This window comes from Adiantum capillus-veneris, chromosome 4, assembly GCF_014529385.1.
Source record: "Adiantum capillus-veneris isolate H3 chromosome 4, ASM1452938v2, whole genome shotgun sequence".
NCBI classification, from domain to species: domain Eukaryota; kingdom Viridiplantae; phylum Streptophyta; class Polypodiopsida; order Polypodiales; family Pteridaceae; genus Adiantum; species Adiantum capillus-veneris.
In genome coordinates this window covers 171,726,892-171,747,933 of record NC_140934.1, presented here as the reverse complement: position 1 = coordinate 171,747,933, position 21,042 = coordinate 171,726,892, and the positions used below count along the sequence as shown (strand labels likewise).

At 46.0% G+C, this 21,042-nt stretch overlaps 1 protein-coding gene across 1 annotated transcript in view; it reads left to right on the top strand.

The window, feature by feature from the left end:
• Positions 1-4,152: 4,152 nt before the first annotated feature.
• Positions 4,153-21,042, top strand: part of LOC147460356 (calreticulin-3-like) — a 104,168-nt gene continuing 87,278 nt past the window's right edge. Inside the window, exon 1 of the mRNA XM_086511445.1 lies at positions 4,153-4,413. Coding sequence (XP_086367571.1) covers positions 4,275-4,413 — 139 coding nt within the window. The 5' untranslated portion in view covers positions 4,153-4,274. The remainder of the gene's footprint in view (positions 4,414-21,042) is intronic.

Sequence of the window (21,042 nt, the reverse complement as noted above, 5' to 3'; positions counted from 1 at the left end):
TACTCGGGTAATCGCATGTGGTATGGAGGCCTAGGCTCTAATCATTCGGGAAATCATAGATACCAAAGGTCTCTCTGTTGACTTGCAATTATCCTGATCCACAGATGGTCCCCAAATCTGGACCTCATAAAGCATAGCCGAAGCCACCACAGTATCAAAGAGCCAAAGTTTTGTTCGTGGTTTCTGAAACTGCACTTGTGAACATATCCTCTCCAACCCTCCCAAGGCCGCAGAGGCTCTGGATAATCTAGCATCCGTTGCTTTCTTAAGAGTAAACTTCGGTCCTGCAAATACCACACCAAGGTATGTGTGCATCTGTGTACTCTACTGTATCTTGGCCATATGCAAATGTAGGTGCCGATCTCCTAACCCACTGCGGTGTGGTGTTAAACACCATAACTTTGGTTCTACCCAAGTTTACCGACAGTCCACTGTCCTCCGCGAATTTATGTAATGCATCTAGCCGCCTCTGCATTCCATCTGGTGATTCTGCTATCAATACAATATCATCTGCATACAACAACAAAGGGATCCATGACCCTGCAAGATGAGCACCTCTGTCACCCTCTCTATCAATGTATCTGATACCTCATCTATGTACATACCAAATAAAGTAGGGGACAGTGGGCATCCCCGCTTTACTCCAACGGTGGAATGAACAATGTCGGAATCCCCTTCTGGAGTACGTACATAACCAGTTATTGACCCGTATAAGGCCATGATCCCCCAAATAATCTCTTTGGGGACCCCTAACTCTTGCATCCTCTGCATCAATCTGGCCCTTGGTACTGTATCAAAAGCTTTCTGAAAATCCACAAAGCAACAATACATCCTTCTCCCGTTTTCTCTTCCTTCCTCAATAATGGCTCTGAGCGTAAGAATATGATCTAAAGTGGAATAACCCCTTCTGAATCCAGCTTGTCCTGTTGCCCTTATGCCCTCATTCTCTGCCCATCTACTCAATTTTTGTTCAAGAATGGATGCGTACAGTCGGGTCAATGTGTGACCTACCATAATGGTACGGTAGTTCCCGAGTATCATAGGATCCCTTGACTTGAAGATAGGTACGATAGTAGATAATTTCCAAGATTCAGGTAATCCTTCACACATGACCCGATTAAACAAACGAGCAAGGACTTCTGAAAGTAGATCCCTGGCATGGATCACATGTTCTGCTACTAAACCATCATGATCATATGCTCGTCTTGTCTTCATCTTATCAATGGCTTTTTTCACCATTTCCGTAGTAAAGAAAGTACTAGCAGGACATGGCTCTAGCGGATCTGGTAATGAAGGCTGTCCAGATACCATATATAATGAAGTTACATATTGACCCGAAATCTCAGGAGAAGTAATCGTCGGAGGCGGTGAGTGCTCGTGAAATAAGCGCCAGGCCTCATGTGAGTCCGGACTCAAGAAGAGCTGATATAAATCCTTCTCTAGTTTGGCTAAAAATGCCCTTTTCTTGCGACGTACTATACGCCGAAGAGCAATCCGAGACAGCTTATATGTGATGATCCCAAGTGTAAGCTCTTTCTGGACCTGGGTTCTCGTCTCTCTGCATTCCTTGTCATACCAACTGTTTTGAGGCATGTTCCCAGATCCTCTCTTCTGATCAGGTTGAGTATGTGGGTATGCCTCTTGTGCTGCTCCATGTAGTATTTCTGTTAACTGAGAAGTAATCTCCTCTACAATATATACTGGCTCGGCTGCCCACATCCTATCATAGATCTTTTCCACATAGACTGAATCAGTCTCTGGCGTGAAAGTATATCTTGTGTGTGTCTTCTTCCTTTGTACTTGAGAGGCATTGTATTGGAAGGAGATTGATAAGGTCGATTGAGCATGATCCATTGCAATCCCAACCGGTCTAGGTCCCACCTTAAAGTCCTCGATACTAGAAATAAAGCTTGGTGAAGTCATGACATAATCCACTGTACTGGCCCCATGCCTGTGCAGGAAGCATGTGAATCCCCCAGATAAAGGGAAATTCTCTAGACCATTAAGTATGGCCAAACCATGTATAGTTGCCATCTCCATGAGATGTCTCCCATATTCAGTGTGTTCTTTATCGTGTGAGTTTCTAGTAAGCCCCCTCTGTGATAAATCCACTTCTCTGAGCATTTCCTCAGAAGTATCATAGAATAATGCTTGAGAGTTGGCCGTTCTAGCGTTAAAGTCTCCTAGAGAACGATGTCTCCATCTCTAGAGAACTCCCATATGTCATTATTCAATATGGAGAAAGGGGACTGTCCTTTAGGTGAGGAGTAGAATGAGGTACTTGGAGGGAAGTAGCATATAGCGATATATAGAAATCTACCTGTCTCGGCTCTCATTCTCACCCACATATACCTTGCTTGCTCATCTTTCGTGATAATCTGTAGTAGTGGTTTCAGCTCCTCTTTAAATAAGACTGCTACTCCTCCTAAACCCCGGCTACCCCGTAGAGATCTCTTGTCTGGTCGACCAGCTGTTTCCCATAAATAACCCTTCACATGTGGCATACGCTGTCCCGGTATCTGGTGCGTCTTTGAGTAGAAAACTATATCTCTATCCCTAAAGCTGTCTTCAAAGGCACCTACATCTAGCCTAGCCGCTATCCGGAGTGTCGCCACATAGGTCTCGCACCCGTCATGCTGAGCGCTTTTCCAGAACCACTACTTTCCCTCCTCTATAAAAGGCGATTTTCCCCTTTTCTCTTGCTGCCCTGATCTCTGGCATCAACTCTTGCATGTGTGCCACTTGTGCCAATGTAAGGTCATCTCCCAGGAAAATACCGGTTTTCTTAAGAGTTGGCCTCTTCTTTAGAAATTCTTTCCTTATTTCTATATTCGGGAAGCGGATAGAGAGAGAGAGAGAGAGAGAGAGAGAGAGAGAGAGAGAGAGAGAGAGAGAGAGAGAGAGAGAGAGAGAGAGAGATTGGTGGCATGTGAGACAAACTCACGGCTATAGTCGACGCTCCATTTTTTTTGAAGCTCCCTTTAAGAAAAAATCACATTGAGATTGTTACAAATTGGCTTTTTTTTTCAAAATTAAAGAGACATACTTGCTAGCACTCAAAATGCTCTTGCATGTGTGCGTGGTTGAATGCTATATGTAAATCCAGTGCGATGAAATGTCCCTGCATGTGTGCTTGGTTGACAGTCATTGTAAGGTAATTGTTGCTTTTTTTCTCTCAACTCTCTCTCAAGATACAGTGAGTGGGTACCTTACTAGGGTAAGGGTCCGTTCCAGCTTGTGTTGAACACGGAAGCACTAACTCATTTGTGTACCATGATTGGTGCTTAAGGGTTAAGAGTTGGGTAGCACCTAGGGTGAGTAGGGTGAGTATTTACTAAAAAGAATAGAATCCATGTTTTGCTCCAGAAAAGTAGAAGCGTTCAACTTGCACTACTAGTACTTTCAAAGCAAAAGGGTTTAAGCTATCCTTACGCTGGAAAAGCGATTTCCTTGTTTCTAGCCCTCTCATCCCCAATCAAATGCAAGCCATGTTTTCCTTCACAGCCATTAACCCATTACCCTTGAAATCCTTCCGTTGGGTGCGACCCTATGCAAACGTCAACCATCCTTGCCCCTACTACCACCTGGCGCGACTCAGCTCTAAATCTTTTGGGGCTGGGGGTCAATGGTCATCCTTTTAAGTAGACACCATACTATTATTGGCCCCTTCACCCTAACCCCAGTAGGGGGTAAACCGATTGGGAAAAAATGAAAAACAATGAGAATCTCAGGTGATGCCTCTCGGCAGCAATCAAAAGCAGGAGTGTTGCACACAGCCAGTGATGAACGCGGGATAGTTGGTGAAGTCCGTTCTCCACGCGGAAGCAGGAGAGGGGGCACACGGCTGGTGTTGCTGCTGCTAGATACAATTATACAGGCTTTTCTAAAGTTTAATGGCGTTGAGTTTTCAACATCGGGCCATCTGCGTGGATGGCCTAGGGCAACGCATGAATCGTAGGTCTGAGCTGCCCCGTGAGGGTTCGAAACCCATTCTACCTTTTGAATGGTAAGCAGAATTACCACAAGCAAAACTCGAAAGGTCATGAGAATTTCGAGGAGAAACCTCCATAACGAATGAAATTTGAATAAAGTAGAGCCTGAGCCACTAGGTGTGAGTGGAGATTTTAAACGAGAGAAATTTAACATTTTGACTTGATTCGAGTCCTAATGAACCGGAAATGAACCAATAGCAGCAGGCCGATGATGCATACCAAATCCACAGTGTACTGCAGCTCTTTTTCGTTCGACAGTATTAAGCTCCATTTGCAGCGGTGATGGTCTCATGCATTCTGAGAGGGCCTTCTCGCAACGCTATGCAGCCGCCTTCACGTTTCCTCTCTCTCTTCATCGTCACTTTCTTTGTCTGCTTTGGCTCCTACAAAGCAGAAATCATTTTTGAAGAAACATTTGAAGGTATTTCTACTTTGAGAGAGAGAGAGAGAGAGAGAGAGAGAGAGAGAGAGAGAGAGAGAGAGAGAGAGAGAGAGAGAGCTGCTTTTGCGGAGCTTCCTACTGGAAACGGATCCATGGATCTGAGCTTTCTCCAGCTCATGGTCTCGAAAAGTGTGTGTGTGTGTGTGCGTGATCTTTTGTTTGGTCGTGGAGTGTGTATGAAATTGAAGGTCTCAAGCCTATCCTTTTGAGAGAGAGAGAGAGAGAGAGAGAGAGAGAGAGAGAGAGAGAGAGAGAGAGAGAGAGAGAGAGAGAGAGAGAGAGAGAGAGAGAGAGATTGAAATGAAATGTTATATTAACGTCTTCAAAAGGCCAGAATGACCTATGAGACCAAACTGATACAAAAGTGATGAATCTGTTACAATGTCTGTGTACCTTAGTACTAAAGTACTAAGTGTGAAAAGTGTGAGTGTGAAAATAAATGTGAAAAACTAAATACAAAGTATTAAAATAAACTTCTTAGGAGCATTCTGGGTGTCTGGCTAGAATGCTTCTAATCCTTTGTTGTAGTCTCCTCCGGTGAAGTGTGCTTCTGCATCTTGGTCGTGGTCGTCTCGATTTCCTAAGCTCAATCTCTCTGTCAATTAGGGTGCCTTTGGTATGAATGTGGGTACTCCTTTGTGCTGGCTGCTGGCCTCTTGCTTCTCCTTCCACTCCTGCTTCTCTCGATCCGAAGAAATCTGTGATCTGCCTCTGAGGCTGTAGTGCTCTTTGTCTTCTCATTAGATTATCCTTGTCCCGATGTAGTTCCAGTAGGTACAAGCCTAAGCATCTATGATCTTGGTATTGCATGATTCTATCTAGAGGTCCAAAGCCTTCTTTAAATAGGCAATGGAAACGCCCACGTATCTCATAGTATACGGTGCAGTGGCATATGTAGTGTAATTCTGTCTTCGACTCCATTCCGCATAACTTGCAAATTCTGCTCTCAGGTGGGATTCCCCTAAATCTGCCAAATTCAATTTCCAACTGGTGTGAGGATGTACGAATTTGACCAATAGCACATCTCAAACCATGAGACAGGTGGGTATCCATGTAGCTCGGGCGAATCACAAATCCATCTTCAGATAGCTGTAGGAAGTTTTCTTTCTAGTCGGCCATCTTCGTGCCTAATTCTTGTGTAGGGTCTACCCATGTCCTCTTAGTATCCAATTGTATAAGATTCTGTCGGATGATTTTATTAATCTCCGTTCGTGTAATTGCCAGTGATGGAGCCTCAAGAGAGTATTGGAAGGGGGGTAATCTTTCCATATTGAACCCGTGTCTGTGAAACCACGAGGACAGTTGCGCATACCAGCATGATGTATCCCCTTTCATTGCTAATTGTGGAGAGGATTCGAGGGCCAGTCTAGTATATCGGCAATTATTTGTATCCCACAAACCATGTATAAAGGACACTGATCTGGTAAGAGCTTCAATTTCTATTGGAGGGGCAGCTAGTTCTACTCGGGTAATCGCATGTGGTATGGAGGCCTAGGCTCTAATCATTCGGGAAATCATAGATACCAAAGGTCTCTCTGTTGACTTGCAATTATCCTGATCCACAGATGGTCCCCAAATCTGGACCTCATAAAGCATAGCCGAAGCCACCACAGTATCAAAGAGCCAAAGTTTTGTTCGTGGTTTCTGAAACTGCACTTGTGAACATATCCTCTCCAACCCTCCCAAGGCCGCAGAGGCTCTGGATAATCTAGCATCCGTTGCTTTCTTAAGAGTAAACTTCGGTCCTGCAAATACCACACCAAGGTATGTGTGCATCTGTGTACTCTACTGTATCTTGGCCATATGCAAATGTAGGTGCCGATCTCCTAACCCACTGCGGTGTGGTGCTAAACACCATAACTTTGGTTCTACCCAAGTTTACCGACAGTCCACTGTCCTCCGCGAATTTATGTAATGCATCTAGCCGCCTCTGCATTCCATCTGGTGATTCTGCTATCAATACAATATCATCTGCATACAACAACAAAGGGATCCATGACCCTGCAAGATGAGCACCTCTGTCACCCTCTCTATCAATGTATCTGATACCTCATCTATGTACATACCAAATAAAGTAGGGGACAGTGGGCATCCCCGCTTTACTCCAACGGTGGAATGAACAATGTCGGAATCCCCTTCTGGAGTACGTACATAACCAGTTATTGACCCGTATAAGGCCATGATCCCCCAAATAATCTCTTTGGGGACCCCTAACTCTTGCATCCTCTGCATCAATCTGGCCCTTGGTACTGTATCAAAAGCTTTCTGAAAATCCACAAAGCAACAATACATCCTTCTCCCGTTTTCTCTTCCTTCCTCAATAATGGCTCTGAGCGTAAGAATATGATCTAAAGTGGAATAACCCCTTCTGAATCCAGCTTGTCCTGTTGCCCTTATGCCCTCATTCTCTGCCCATCTACTCAATTTTTGTTCAAGAATGGATGCGTACAGTCGGGTCAATGTGTGACCTACCATAATGGTACGGTAGTTCCCGAGTATCATAGGATCCCTTGACTTGAAGATAGGTACGATAGTAGATAATTTCCAAGATTCAGGTAATCCTTCACACATGACCCGATTAAACAAACGAGCAAGGACTTCTGAAAGTAGATCCCTGGCATGGATCACATGTTCTGCTACTAAACCATCATGATCATATGCTCGTCTTGTCTTCATCTTATCAATGGCTTTTTTCACCATTTCCGTAGTAAAGAAAGTACTAGCAGGACATGGCTCTAGCGGATCTGGTAATGAAGGCTGTCCAGATACCATATATAATGAAGTTACATATTGACCCGAAATCTCAGGAGAAGTAATCGTCGGAGGCGGTGAGTGCTCGTGAAATAAGCGCCAGGCCTCATGTGAGTCCGGACTCAAGAAGAGCTGATATAAATCCTTCTCTAGTTTGGCTAAAAATGCCCTTTTCTTGCGACGTACTATACGCCGAAGAGCAATCCGAGACAGCTTATATGTGATGATCCCAAGTGTAAGCTCTTTCTGGACCTGGGTTCTCGTCTCTCTGCATTCCTTGTCATACCAACTGTTTTGAGGCATGTTCCCAGATCCTCTCTTCTGATCAGGTTGAGTATGTGGGTATGCCTCTTGTGCTGCTCCATGTAGTATTTCTGTTAACTGAGAAGTAATCTCCTCTACAATATATACTGGCTCGGCTGCCCACATCCTATCATAGATCTTTTCCACATAGACTGAATCAGTCTCTGGCGTGAAAGTATATCTTGTGTGTGTCTTCTTCCTTTGTACTTGAGAGGCATTGTATTGGAAGGAGATTGATAAGGTCGATTGAGCATGATCCATTGCAATCCCAACCGGTCTAGGTCCCACCTTAAAGTCCTCGATACTAGAAATAAAGCTTGGTGAAGTCATGACATAATCCACTGTACTGGCCCCATGCCTGTGCGGGAAGCATGTGAATCCCCCAGATAAAGGGAAATTCTCTAGACCATTAAGTATGGCCAAACCATGTATAGCTGCCATCTCCATGAGATGTCTCCCATATTCAGTGTGTTCTTTATCGTGTGAGTTTCTAGTAAGCCCCCTCTGTGATAAATCCACTTCTCTGAGCATTTCCTCAGAAGTATCATAGAATAATGCTTGAGAGTTGGCCGTTCTGGCATTAAAGTCTCCTAAGAGAACGATGTCTCCATCTCTAGAGAACTCCCATATGTCATTATTCAATATGGAGAGGGGGCTGTCCTTTAGGTGATGAGTAGACTGAGGTACTTGGAGAAGAGAAGAGAGAGAGAGAGAGAAGAAGAAGAAGAAGAAGAAGAAGAAGAAGAAGAAGAAGAAGAAGAAGATGGATACCCATGAGATGATAGCTAATCAAGTAGGAGAGCTATGGGTGGGTTGTTGTTTTGTGGGTTTGGCTTAAAAGAAAAGAAAAAGAAAAGCCGAATGGAAAATAAAGACTATACCTAAAGCTAACTGATTGGTGATCTGGGGTGTACAATGAGTGGTGACCACGATGGATGGAGAAAGAATAGAGCTCTACTGCGAGGGGCTTAGAGCTGGAGCATCAATATTCTAGAGACAAAATTGATATTCTAGAGAATATGTGTAGGAGAGCTTGTAATTGAGGAGAGAGCCTGGAGCTTGTAGAGCTGGTGCTCCACAGTACCCCCTTTGACCTTATTGCCGGAGTTAAGAACATGAATGGCAAGTGAATTGTGAAGACCACCTACATGCCTAACTTGCACACCTCTTGCACCAACATAAGATGGAACCCCAAGTGTGGAACATAAAGATACTTGGAGGAATGCATCCCCCCTCTGCCATTTGGGATCTACTTCATAGTGCCTTCTCTGTGAATAGGTATCATCAATTTGTCGCCAATAAAGACGAAACAAAAGTGTCTTCGCATGTTGGATAACAGGTGCTTCGAAGGTTTCATCTGCCTTGAAGCACCACTATCAAGGATCCAATCTCGAGTCTCGTACCACAAAAACCATCTCAACCTTCCATGTCGCAGGAGAAGTCTCAAGTGAATTATCTATAGATGGACAAAGGCTAGGGCCTTAATCGTAGCGAACAAGAGGAATACTCACCAACCTGCTTTGGACATTTCCACCATTAATGGCCTTTTTGAGAGAGAGAGAGAGAGAGAGAGAGAGAGAGAGAGAGAGAGAGAGAGAGAGAGTTTGAATCTACCAGTTTCAATCTCAAGCTGGTGGGAAGATGTCACTATTCCACCAATGGCACACTATAACCCATGCGATAGATGTGTATGCATATAGCTGGGTCGAATCACAAACCCATTCCCTGTGAGTTGGAGAAGGTGCTCTTTATAGAAAGCCATCTTCGTACGCAACTCTTGTGTCGGCTCTATCCATGTCCTCCTGGTGTCCTATTGGGTCAGGTCCTGGCAAATGAGTCTAGTAATCTCCACCCTTGTAAGAGATAGCGAGCTGTTGCGATGGTGCATCAAGGGAGTACTGGGAGGTAAGTTGTCCATGCTGAAGCCATGTATCTGGAACCATGATGACATCTGTGCATATTAGCATGATGTGTCCCCGTGTAAAGCTAACTGTCTGGAGGACTCAAGGGCCAATCTGGCATATCTATCTCTGGTAGTATCTAGTGATCTTCTCCCCCATGTAATTACCTCCCCCGATGTATGGGGTTAGTATGCAACATCCTTATATACCGTCCGTGAAGAGACACCACTTCCAGATCCTCCTAATGAGCCATGCCCATCTACAAGTTTATCATTGAGATGGTAAAGACGGTCATTGACAGGATGAGGACCAAGCAGGCATATGATCATAATGATCTAGTAGCAGAGCACTTCATACATGCTAGAGATATGTTGGCAGAGGTTCTTGTAGTTCTGTTTAATCGTGTCATGTGTGAGGGTCAACTTGAGACTTGGAGACTGTCTACTATTGTACCTATCTTCACGGCGGCAGGTGATCCTGCGAAGCCTAGAAACTACCGTACTATTATGATTGGACACACATTGGCATGGTTGTATGCATCTATCCTTGAGCAGTAGTTGAGCAAATGGGCTAAAAGTGAGGGCGTACGGCAAGTGGGACAGGCCGATTTCAAGAGAGGCTTCTCCACTCTTGACCATATTCCGACAATGAGAGCCATCATGGAGGAGGGTAATGCACATGGGAGATGGATTTATTGTAGCTTTGTGGATTTCCGAAAAGCATTTGACATGGTGATGAGAGAGCTAGATTGATGCACAAACTACAAGAGATGGAAGTGCCCAATAAGTTGATTTGGGGGATCATGGCTCGATACAAATCAGTGGTGGGACATCTATGCATTGCAGAGGGGATATCTGATTTAGTGTACTCCACTATTGGAGTGGGTTGTCCATTGTCCCCTACTCTATTTGGTATGTATGTAGATGAGGTTTTTGATCACATTGATGGAGAGGGTGATAGAGGTGCCCAATTAGCACAGGCAAGAGAGAGAGAGAGAGAGAGAGAGAGAGAGAGAGAGAGAGAGAGAGAGAGAGAGAGAGAGAGAGAGATAGATGAAATGAAATGTTATATTAACATTTTCAAGAGGCCAAAGTGACCTTTGAGACCAAAAAGTTACAATTGGTGAATTTGATACAGTGTCCGAGTACAGGAAGTACAAAGAACTGAAGCTGAAGCGAAATAGGTGGGGAGGGGTGTGATGGGGTGAGGGTTGATACAATGGGTTAGCTGATACAAAGCTAATACAAAGATGGATACAGATCACTAGTGATACAAACGAGATACAAATCATCAAATGAGATCCCTCATTGATCGCTGCTGACTCTCATCATTATCTTCCATGGTCAATACTCTGACTGGTCGTCTCGCATGTCGAGCTAGTGTTGGGTTAAAGGCCTAAATAACCCCTTTTTGTACATTTTTATACTTTGTCTAGGTTCATATTGAACTTGGACACATTTTTTAGAGATCACTTATAATAAAAGTGGGAAAACCCAAAACTCACTTATTGAGTTTTCCCCAAAAATGTGAGCCCTCTCTCTCTCCCTCTTCATTCTGCTAGCGCTTCCTCTCCTGCTGGCTTTCGCCACCCCTCTCTGCACACACACTGCACTTCCTCGCGTGCTCTTTCACTTGCACACACCGCCGCGCGCTCAACAACTCGTATCAGAGCCAGATTAGGGTTTCAGAAGCTTTGCGCAGGTGGCTGGACAGCAGGCAAAAGGCTTCTCTCGCGTCAAATTTCTGCTTTCATCGCGAAGCCCCTTGCTTCCGGTGTCACGTAGGGTGAAAAGGGTTCCCAAAACAGCCTAAAACAGGTTGAAATTAGGTCAAAACATGTAAAGACCAGAAAATTACAGGTCAGAACAGCAAAACGCAGGTGTTCTAAATCGATTCCCGTGAATGCCCCTTGCTTTTCCCACTCAAAACAGGTCCATTTGATGCAAATTAATGTGCCAAAACAGTAAATTTGTAGAAAATTCAGCATTGGACTGTTTTTATGTACACAAATTGAGGTTTATGTACGCCTTTTGTGGGTTTATGCAAGTACGCATTGGGGATACTTGTTAATTGCTGAAATTTTCAGCACATTGTATGCAACGTGCGGTACATTGTGATCACTGAAAATTTTCAGATTTTGTGTAGATACTTTCTGCTGCATTTTTATCCGTCCAAATGGCCTCTACTTCCTCATCTTCTGATACCAAGAGCTTGATGGAAATCAAGCGATTTGACGGTATAGGTTTCGACCTATGGCAGGACAGGATGTAGGGGATTTTGTTCCTCAGGGATTGTGAGGACGCCCTTTTGGTTGTAAAGCCGGAGGATATACCGGATGAGGATTGGGTCAAGCTCAACAAGAGGGCAAAGGCCTACATCAAAATGGCTGTGACCGATGACATTCTAGTGGACAGAAAGGGTTTGGACAGTGCACATGCAATTTGGAATAAGTTGAAGGCCACTTATGAGAATGCCACCCCTGTGAATAAGGTGCATTTGATGCGCAAAGTGGTGAACATGATGCTTGACGAAGCCAAGTCGGCTTCTGAGCACTTAAGTGCTTTCACCAGTGTTATGAGTCAGCTACAGGATACTCGGCTTCAACCTTTTGATAACAAGTTGAAAGCCATATTTTTGTTGATGACTTTGCCAGACTCTTGGGAAACGCTTGTGGTTTCTTTGAGTAATAGCCCCAACCTCACATATGATGGAGTGCGAGGCTCCATCTTAAATGAGGAAATTAGACGCAAGTCTAGTGGTGGGGAAGGTGGCAGTTCTGCTTACAATGCGAGAGGCAGAAGTCAGAAGCAAAATACAGGTACCAAGACTCAAAACAGGAGCAAAAGCAAGTCTTGGGATACGGATGTGACTTGTTACCAGTGTGGCAGAAAAGGCCATAAGAAGCCAGATTGTAGGTATTTCAAGAAAGAGCAGGAAAGAAAGAAGGAATCACAGGAGAAGAAGAAGACAGAGGATAAGAAAGGGGAAAATCAACAGGTACCTCCTCCAAGGATTCGGAGACTGTCAATGTATCCTCTAGTGTGGTTATCACAGAGTTATCCGACAGTGAGGAGATCTTGGTTGCAGCTTCATGTCCCTCAGATTTTGTTGTAGCAAATGCAGAAGACATGCTTATCTCACGTAGAGATGTCATTGATGCATTGCTAAGTGCAAATGATGGCCTTACACAGTCTTGGATAGTAGACTCGGGTGCTCATTTCATGTGACTCCATTTGTGGAGTGTTTTGCTTCTTATCATGCAGGCAAGTGTGGCAAGGTTTACCTTGGGGATAACCATGCTTGTGACATTGAAGGAATGGGCACTGTGCGCTTGGCATTAAACAATGGCCAAGAGTTTATGCTTAAAGATGTAAGGTATGTACCAGGTATCAAGAAGAGTCTATTGTCTGTTGGCCAGATGGATGCACAGGGTTATACAACCATTTTTGCTGGGGGTTCATGGAAGTTGCTTAAGGGATCAATGCTCATTGTCAAGGGATGCAAGAGTGGTACATTGTACTATTTACATGGCAAAGCTTTGCCTGGCAAGTTTCTTGTAGTGGCCGAAGTTGCTTCTCATTTGGAGTTGTGGCACAAAAGACTTGGCCATATGAGCCAGAAGGGACTTGATGTGCTCTCTTCTTTGAAAAGGGTTGATGTAAAGGGCACCAAGTTAGATTTTTGTAATGGCTGTTTGTATGGTAAACAAAAGAAGTCTTCTTATTATTCTGGTGTCTCGCGCGAAGCTAATGCTCTTGATTTAATTCACTCCGATGTATGTTCAATGTTTGTTAAGTCTTTTGGTGGTGCATCATACTTTGTTACATTCATTGATGATTGCACTAGGAAAGGTTGGGCATATTTGTTAAAGAATAAGAGTGAGACATTTAATGCATTTAAGAGGTTTCATGCTTTTGTGACCACGCAAAAGGGTAGTAAGCTTAAATGTCTGAGATCTGACAATGGGGGGGAGTACACGTCTGCTGAATTTCAACGTTATTGCGAAGAATATGGGATTAAAAGGGAGTTGACAGCCCCTTATAATCCATCTTCTAATGGTGTGACTGAGAGGTATAACCGTACTTTATGTGAGAGAGTGCGTTGCATGTTGTCCACGGCTAATCTCCCTCATGGGTTTTACGGAGAGGCTTTGAAAACTGCAGTTCATGTATGCAATCGCTCTCCTAACAGTACGCTGAAAAATGACATTCCAGAGGAGGTTTGGTCTGGCAAACCTGCCTCTTATGATCATTTGAGAGTGTTTGGCTGCGAGGCTTTTGTCCATGTTCGTAATGACTTGAGGACAAAGCTAGATGCCAAGTCCATCCAAGGACTCTTCCTAGGTTATGGGAAAGAGGGTGAAATGGGCTACAGGATATGGTTGCCTCAGTTTAAGAGGGTAGTACGCAGCCGAGATGTAGTGTTCAATGAGGCTAAATTGCTGAAATATGCTACATCTTCTGAAATCGACAAGAAATCGATCAAATTTCAGCCTCTCTTGCCACCTATTGATGTTGAAAAAGAGCCTCAGGATGTGTTACCTCAAGCTGAAATTGATAATCAGCCGGTTAACCTTGAGCCAGAAGAGGCAGGACATGATTTAGATGCTCCAAATGAGGATGGACAGCCACTTGTCATGGCTGAAAATGATTTTCAGCAACATGAGCATGCTGAAAATGAGTTGCCTCCTGATGTAGAACCTGTGCCTGAGAATGTAGATCATTGGGTACGCAGGTCTACTCGTGTCAGAAGGTTGATATAGCGCTTTGAGCCCTCTTTGAATCATGTTATGTTGACAGATGAGGGAGAGCCTCTTACATATAAAGAGGCAAAATCATGTGAGTCAAGCAGTAAGTGGGAGCTTGCAATGCAAGAGGAAATGAAATCCTTGTATGCAAATGATACTTGGGATCTTGTGCCATTGCCTAAAGGGAGAAAGGCTCTTCCTAACAAATGGGTATACAAGATTAAGATTGTGGATGAAAAACCGAAGTACAAGGCAAGATTGGTTGCAAAAGGATATGCACAGAAAGAAGGAATTGATTTTCAAGAAATCTTTTCTCCTGTTGTAAAGCTTACAACTTTACGTGTCCTTTTTGCTCTCGTTGCGGTGCTTGATTTGGAATTGAATCAAATGGATGTAAAGACAGCGTTTTTGCACGGTGACATTGAAGAGGACATATACATGAAACAACCTGAAGGTTTTGTAGTTCCTACACGTGAGGAACTTGTATGCAAACTGAAAAGGGCTTTGTATGGTTTGAGACAATCATCACGGTAGTGGTATAAGAAGTTTGACACTTTTATGTTGTCTCAAGGCTTTAAACGCAGCCATGCAGATCATTGTTTGTATACGAAAAGGGATGAAGATGGTAGTCCCATCATACTTGTTCTCTATGTTGATGACATGCTGCTTGCCGGGAAACATAAGACTAGTCTTGATGCTCTGAAACGTAAGCTAAATTCAACATTTGCTATGAAGGATTTGGGTGATGCAGAGCATATTTTGGGCATGCGTATTAAAAGAGATAGAAAGCTGAAATTGCTGTTCTTATCTCAAGAAAAGTACATTGCTAAAGTACTTGAGAGGTTTAATATGGCTGATGCTAAGCCTCTTGGAGTACCTTTACCTCCATACACTAAGCTTAGCAAAGCAGATTGCCCAAAGGATGAGGTAACATTGAAAGCAATGAAGGGAATCCTTTATGCATCAGCCTGTGGTTCTCTTATGTATGCTATGGTTGCCACTCGTCCTGACATTGCCCATGCGGTAGGAGTTGTTAGTCGATACATGTCGAATCCTGGCAAAGCGCATTGGGAAGTTGCCAAATGCATTCTGAGATATTTGAAAGGTACACAATCAAAGTGTATCTGTTATGGCAAAAGTGACTTGAAGTTGCAGGGCTATTGTGATGCAGACATGGCAGGTGACTTGGATACCAGGAAGTCCACTAGTGGCTATGTGTTTGCTATTGCTGGTGGTGCTGTCTCTTGGTGTTCACGACTGCAGAAAATTGTGGCATTGAGTACTACTGAGGCTGAATATATTTCAGCCACTAAGGCTTCTAAAGAGGCCATATGGTTGGGCAGACTTGTCAAAGAGCTTGGTATGCCTGCTAGTACTCCTGTCTTGGGATGTGATAGCCAAAGTGCTGTCTATTTGGCCAAGAATGCCATGTTTCATGCACGGACAAAGCACATTGATGTGCGATACCACTTCATACGACAGGTATTGGAGGATGGTCTAGTCACCTTGACTAAGATTCACACACAGGATAACCTTGCAGATGCTCTCACCAAGAGTTTTGCTAAGGCTCAACATGAGCATTGCATACAGTTGGTGGGAGTTGGTTAACTTAAAGGCGTCATTTATGTCTTTAAGTGGGAGGTTGTTGGGTTAAAGGCCTAAATAACCCCTTTTTGTACATTTTTATACTTTGTTCAGGTTCAATATGAACCTGGACACATTTTTTAAAGGTCACTTATAATAAAAGTGGGAAAACCCAAAACTCACTTATTGAGTTTTCCCCAAAAACGTGAGCCCTCTCTCTCTCCCTCTTCGTTCTGCTAGCGCTTCCTCTCCTGTTGGCTTTCGCCACCCCTCTCTGCACACACACTGCACTTCCTCGTGTGCTCTTTCACTTGCACACACCGTCGCGCGCTCAACAGCTAGGACAATTTGGATCCTCTGTTGCCACCTCTGTTGATGATGTGAGGCCCCTTGTGGTCGTGGGCACCTAGATCTGCCTAGCTCAATGGCTTGATCAATCAACATACCTCTGGTGTGGGTGGGATCTGAGATTTGCTATGATGACTGCTCCTTTGGCTGTTCCTTGGCTGGTGTAAAGAAGTCTGTGATCTGTCTCTGAGACTGGCTCTCCTGTGATGTCCTCAACAAGCTCTCTATATCTGTGCAGCTCTAGTAGAAACAATCCAAGACATGTTTGATCTTTGTACTCTCATGACTCTAGAAAATGGTCCAAAACCTTCTCTGAACAGATAGTGGAAGAGGCCTCGTATCTCATAGTACACCGGGTAGTGACATGTGTAGTGCAGCTCTGTCTCTGGCTCTAGGCAACATAAATGACATATCCTAGCCTCTACAAGTACCCCTCGAAATCGGCCAGTCTCAATCTGAAGCTGACATGAGGATGTGCGTATCTGCCCAATAGCACATCGTATCCCATGAGATAAGTGTGTATCCATGTATGCAGGCCTAGTCACAAAACCGTCCACGGTGAGTTGGAGAAGATGCTCTCTATTGAAAGCCATCTTCGTGGCCCACTCATGTGCAGACTGGATCCATGTGATCCTGGTATCTAGCTAAATTTTTTTTTTCCGAGAAAAGGATCCTTCTGTTAGTTAATGAAAACTGCCCATAGGGCTACAAACCACCTGTGCAAGAGAGGGCTACAACAAACATGATAGGGAGACTCTCCCAATGAAAAAAAAGCATATATACAATGAGGCTAAATCAAGGGATGGGAGGAGGGAAGAGCCACACAGGTGGACGGTAGTGCCATCTGAGCACACCCTAGACAATGGTGTAGAAACTAGAAAGGCCCAGGGCGCTAGAGTCGAAGGAAAGCCTCGCGGCGCTCCCTCATGCGGTCGGAGCTGCCCTGTAGTCCCTCAAGTTGTCTTTTGAGAGTATGGATCAGCTCTAGCCAAAAGTCACGAACAGTCTCTGCTGGTGGCACAGGGCGAGCCTCACGATGCGGAAACAGCGGGCCCGCCAGATGATCCAAAGTGTCAGGCCACTGATGAGCTCCCAACACTCTTCTCGCTCACTGCACCACTCCTGTGGAGTAAGCTCTGTAGTAGGCTGGAGTGTAGGTCGCCCCCCCTGTATCACTATCATCCTGCTGGTGGAAGATAGCTCAAACTGAAGTGCCGGGCCCATGAGAGTGGACCAAGCCGCTGTCCCCCAAGTGTACTGTCGAGCCGTGGAGAGAGTAGGCATCAGCCGAAGAACTCGTAGCCACACCTGTTGGGCCGAGGGACAGTCCCAAAGACAGTGACGCTGACTCTCCACCAAATGGTCAGAGGCTGCACATGCGGCCGAGAGACCACTATGCACTAGCCAGCTCCCTATTGCTGTAGCTCTGTGTGCGACCAGCCCCACTGAAACAAGGTGACGCGCCTCGGTTGTCTGGAGTCCCACAACCTCTCCTAAAAGGCTGCCAAGAACTCGACTGTGATACCCTTCTCCTGCCAATGAAGTGCTGCAGCGGGGCGGGCCTCTCTCTGTGCTGCAAGTATATGACGTCCAAGCCGAACAGTGTACTGAAAGAAAGGGACTCCTGGGTGGTCTGCAGAAGAGAAGGGGTCCCTCCATAGCCACTCAACAGGATCCCACTGTACTCGTGCAAGTGGACAACACTTCCAAGCCCATAGCCTCCAGTGTCCAGTCTCAAGAGCTGCTGGATCAGGGTCTATGACGCAAGTCCTACCACAGATGCCCACTACTCGGATTCTCTGGAAACAACATTCTGCTACTTGCTGGGCCTCTACTGCAACTCGCTGTAGTCGTCCCCCATCCTGAAGCTCGAAGAACAGGGCTGGGACAGTCTATGAGCAGGCCCTGACTGAGATGAGAACCTCCAGTCGTGTGAAGGCTCCCATCCACCGGGGTGCTACTGGCTCGAGAGGCGTGAGCCACTCAGCTGGAATTGACTCTGAGATGTCCTGACACATGCTCTGCACTCCTCTCATGCCCTGTAGCTGGAAACCTGCACCTCCTTTGACAAACCTGTGAACTCTAGCCAGTCACCTAGAGAGCGCGCTGGACCTACTGCCATGGGACCCCAGGAAACATGAGGCCGACTACCAACCAAGTGACCTCTCTGAGTGCTAACCATGGGGTTCCAGACGAGGGGCTGCCGTAGGCGCTCCTCTGTGCACGTCGGCTGTCTCTGCTCCAAGCCACACCATAAGAGCTCCCAAGATTGAAGCAAACTCACAACGAAGCGGTCCTCTAGTCTCCTGCTCAAACCAACTCTGCGCATCTCTGTAAAGATCCATCTGGTCGAAGGTTGCCAAGGGCCTCCTGACTGAGGCACCTTGGCACGAAGCCTCTGCAGCAAGAACTCCTTCCAGGGCTCCTCACTTGGAAGAAGTCCTCTGGCTATGAACTTCCCAAGAAGGGCTCTGCTCTGCTGTGCTGGATCAATGATCCCAAGCCCTCCCCGAGAACAAGGAAGCGTGATGACCTGCCAAGCCACCTTGGCTCGGGCTATCTGAGTGTCACGTCCTGACCAAAGGAAGTTCCTGATTAGCCGCTCTACGTGGCTGATACAAGAACTCGAGAAGATCCAACAGGAAGTGATGTACCACATAGTCGCCAACAACACCTGGGGTGCAACTACTACTCTGCCAGCTAGAGAAAGTCGTGTTGAGCTCCAATGTAACAATTTTCTCCTGATAGACAGGAGAAGGGGAGCAATTTGCTGCTCGGGAGACAAGTCCAAACCAACCTGACAACCCAAGTACCAAACTGCAGTCCCTGGGGGAATCCACCTAAAACCCTCTCCTGACATCCAATTTGGCACAGGAGCACTACCAACCGAGAAAGCCACTGTCTTTCTCCAGTTGATCAGTGCGCCCGATGCACAACAGAAGGTCTCCAAAGCATGCTCACATCTGTGAAGATTGGCCTCCTGGCCATCTAAGTACAAGGCTTAGTCATCGGCAAACTCAACGTCTAGTAGCTCATCTCCCCGAATAGGGAGTGCTAAGCCCCGTAGACCAACTTGCTGTGACACCAAAAATCTGCTCATCGCCTCCGCATAGAACAGAAAGAGGAAAAGGGCAATAGGACAGCCCTGTCTGATTGAGCGTGTAAGCATGAAGCGATCACCTCTACCTCCTGCCAAAAGCACCTGACTCTGAGCCTGTCTGTACAAGGTTGACACCCCTCTGATCCAAGCATCTGAGAAGCCCATCCTGCGTAGAGTGCCCTCTAGAAAGTCCCAGTCAACTCTGTCGTATGCCTTCTCAAAATTGAGAAGAAGAATCATGAGGTCCTCACCACGGAGCCGTGCCGGGGCAAAAGCCTCCCAGAAAGTAAAGATGTTGTCAAGGATACTGTGTTCCTTGACAAAACTTGTATGAGTCCCATGTATAAGGCTCTCTAAAAGTGGCTGAATTCTCAAACTCAGAGCCTTGGCAAGAATTTTGTAGGCTGAGTTGAGGATGGTGATGGGGCGCCACTGTCGAATCTCATCCAAGGAGCCACCCTCCTTGGGAATGACAAGCCCTCACTCATGCTGTCAGGCATCACTCCTATGTGCAAAATGTACTGAAAAGCACTACAGAGATCTGGGCCAAGCAGGTCCCAGTACTCCAAGAAAAAACTTGGAGTCAACCCATCCTCACGTGGACAGCTACCACGGGGGAGGGCCCTAAGAGCCGTGTGCAGCTCCTCTAGCTGAAGTGGCATCTCTAGCCTCTGACGCATCTCCTCAGTCACAAGACATGGCATCTGTGCCCAAAGCTGCTCCCTGCATGCATCCTACCGCTCTGACTGGGGCTCAGCAGACAGTAACCCACGATAGAAGTCAGTAGCAACTGCACGCATATACTCGGGCTCACAAGCAACTGACCCATCGGGCCTCCTCAACTAACTGACCTTGGCATGCGAGTGCTGAGGTTCCACTGTCTCAAAAAAAGCACCAGTCACTTAGTCACCCATTTGAGTCCACTGAGATGCCTGTCGGTGGAAAGCAAACTCATGACACCTCTCCTCTGTGCTAGCAAGCTCCCGGCGAGCCTGCTGTAACTGCTCCTCCAACCATGGACTGTCTGGATGCTGCTCTTGCATCCTCTGTAATGAAGCAATGCCCCGTCGGAGACGTTGCTCTGCCTCTCTCGCTGCAGCCCGGCGAGCCAGAGACTCTTGAAGGAAAAAATGGCTAATCTGAGCTAGGCCTGAGGCCACTCTGTCTGCAGGAGAATCCTGTCTGTCCATGCCCTCTGTCCAGAGAGCCTCTACTCTCTCTTTGAGTGCTGAGTCCAACAAGACCCTCTTTGGGATGCGGAGCATCGTGCTCCCACTCCTCTGTCTGTTTGCCACTGTGAGGATCACTGGTGCATGGTCCGAGAAGGAGGTCCCTGCCAGGATGCCCACTGATCCTCCCAAGTCACTGAAGTGGTCACTAGTGTAGAAGCGATCTATCCGCGATAGATTCACTCCTCCCACTCTGTGGTCCGATCTAGAGAAGGCAAGACTGTCTGGGGGCCTCATAAAACCAGAGTGCTGCCATGTATTCGAGACCCTCAAAGTCATACACAACCTCTCCCAAGCTGCCAACTTGACTCCATGCACAGTAGCATGGCTGCCACCAATCCTGTAAGAAGGGTCCTCCAACATGTTGAAGTCCCATCCTATGCACCAATGATCTGCCTGCGACAAAGACTCAACAATCTGTGACCAAAACTCTGCACGAGCACTCGCCACATTGGGCGCATAGATGTTCAGGAAACCCACAAGGCCACCCTGAACCTGCATAGTAATCCACTGAGCCCTGCTTGGCACAATAATCCCTCTGTCCACAATGGCCTGCTGCAATGAGTCCGCAATAGTCATACATACCCCACCTTGGATGCCTCCAGGTCCAAAAGCAGCTGACCAAAAGGTATTATATCGTCCACG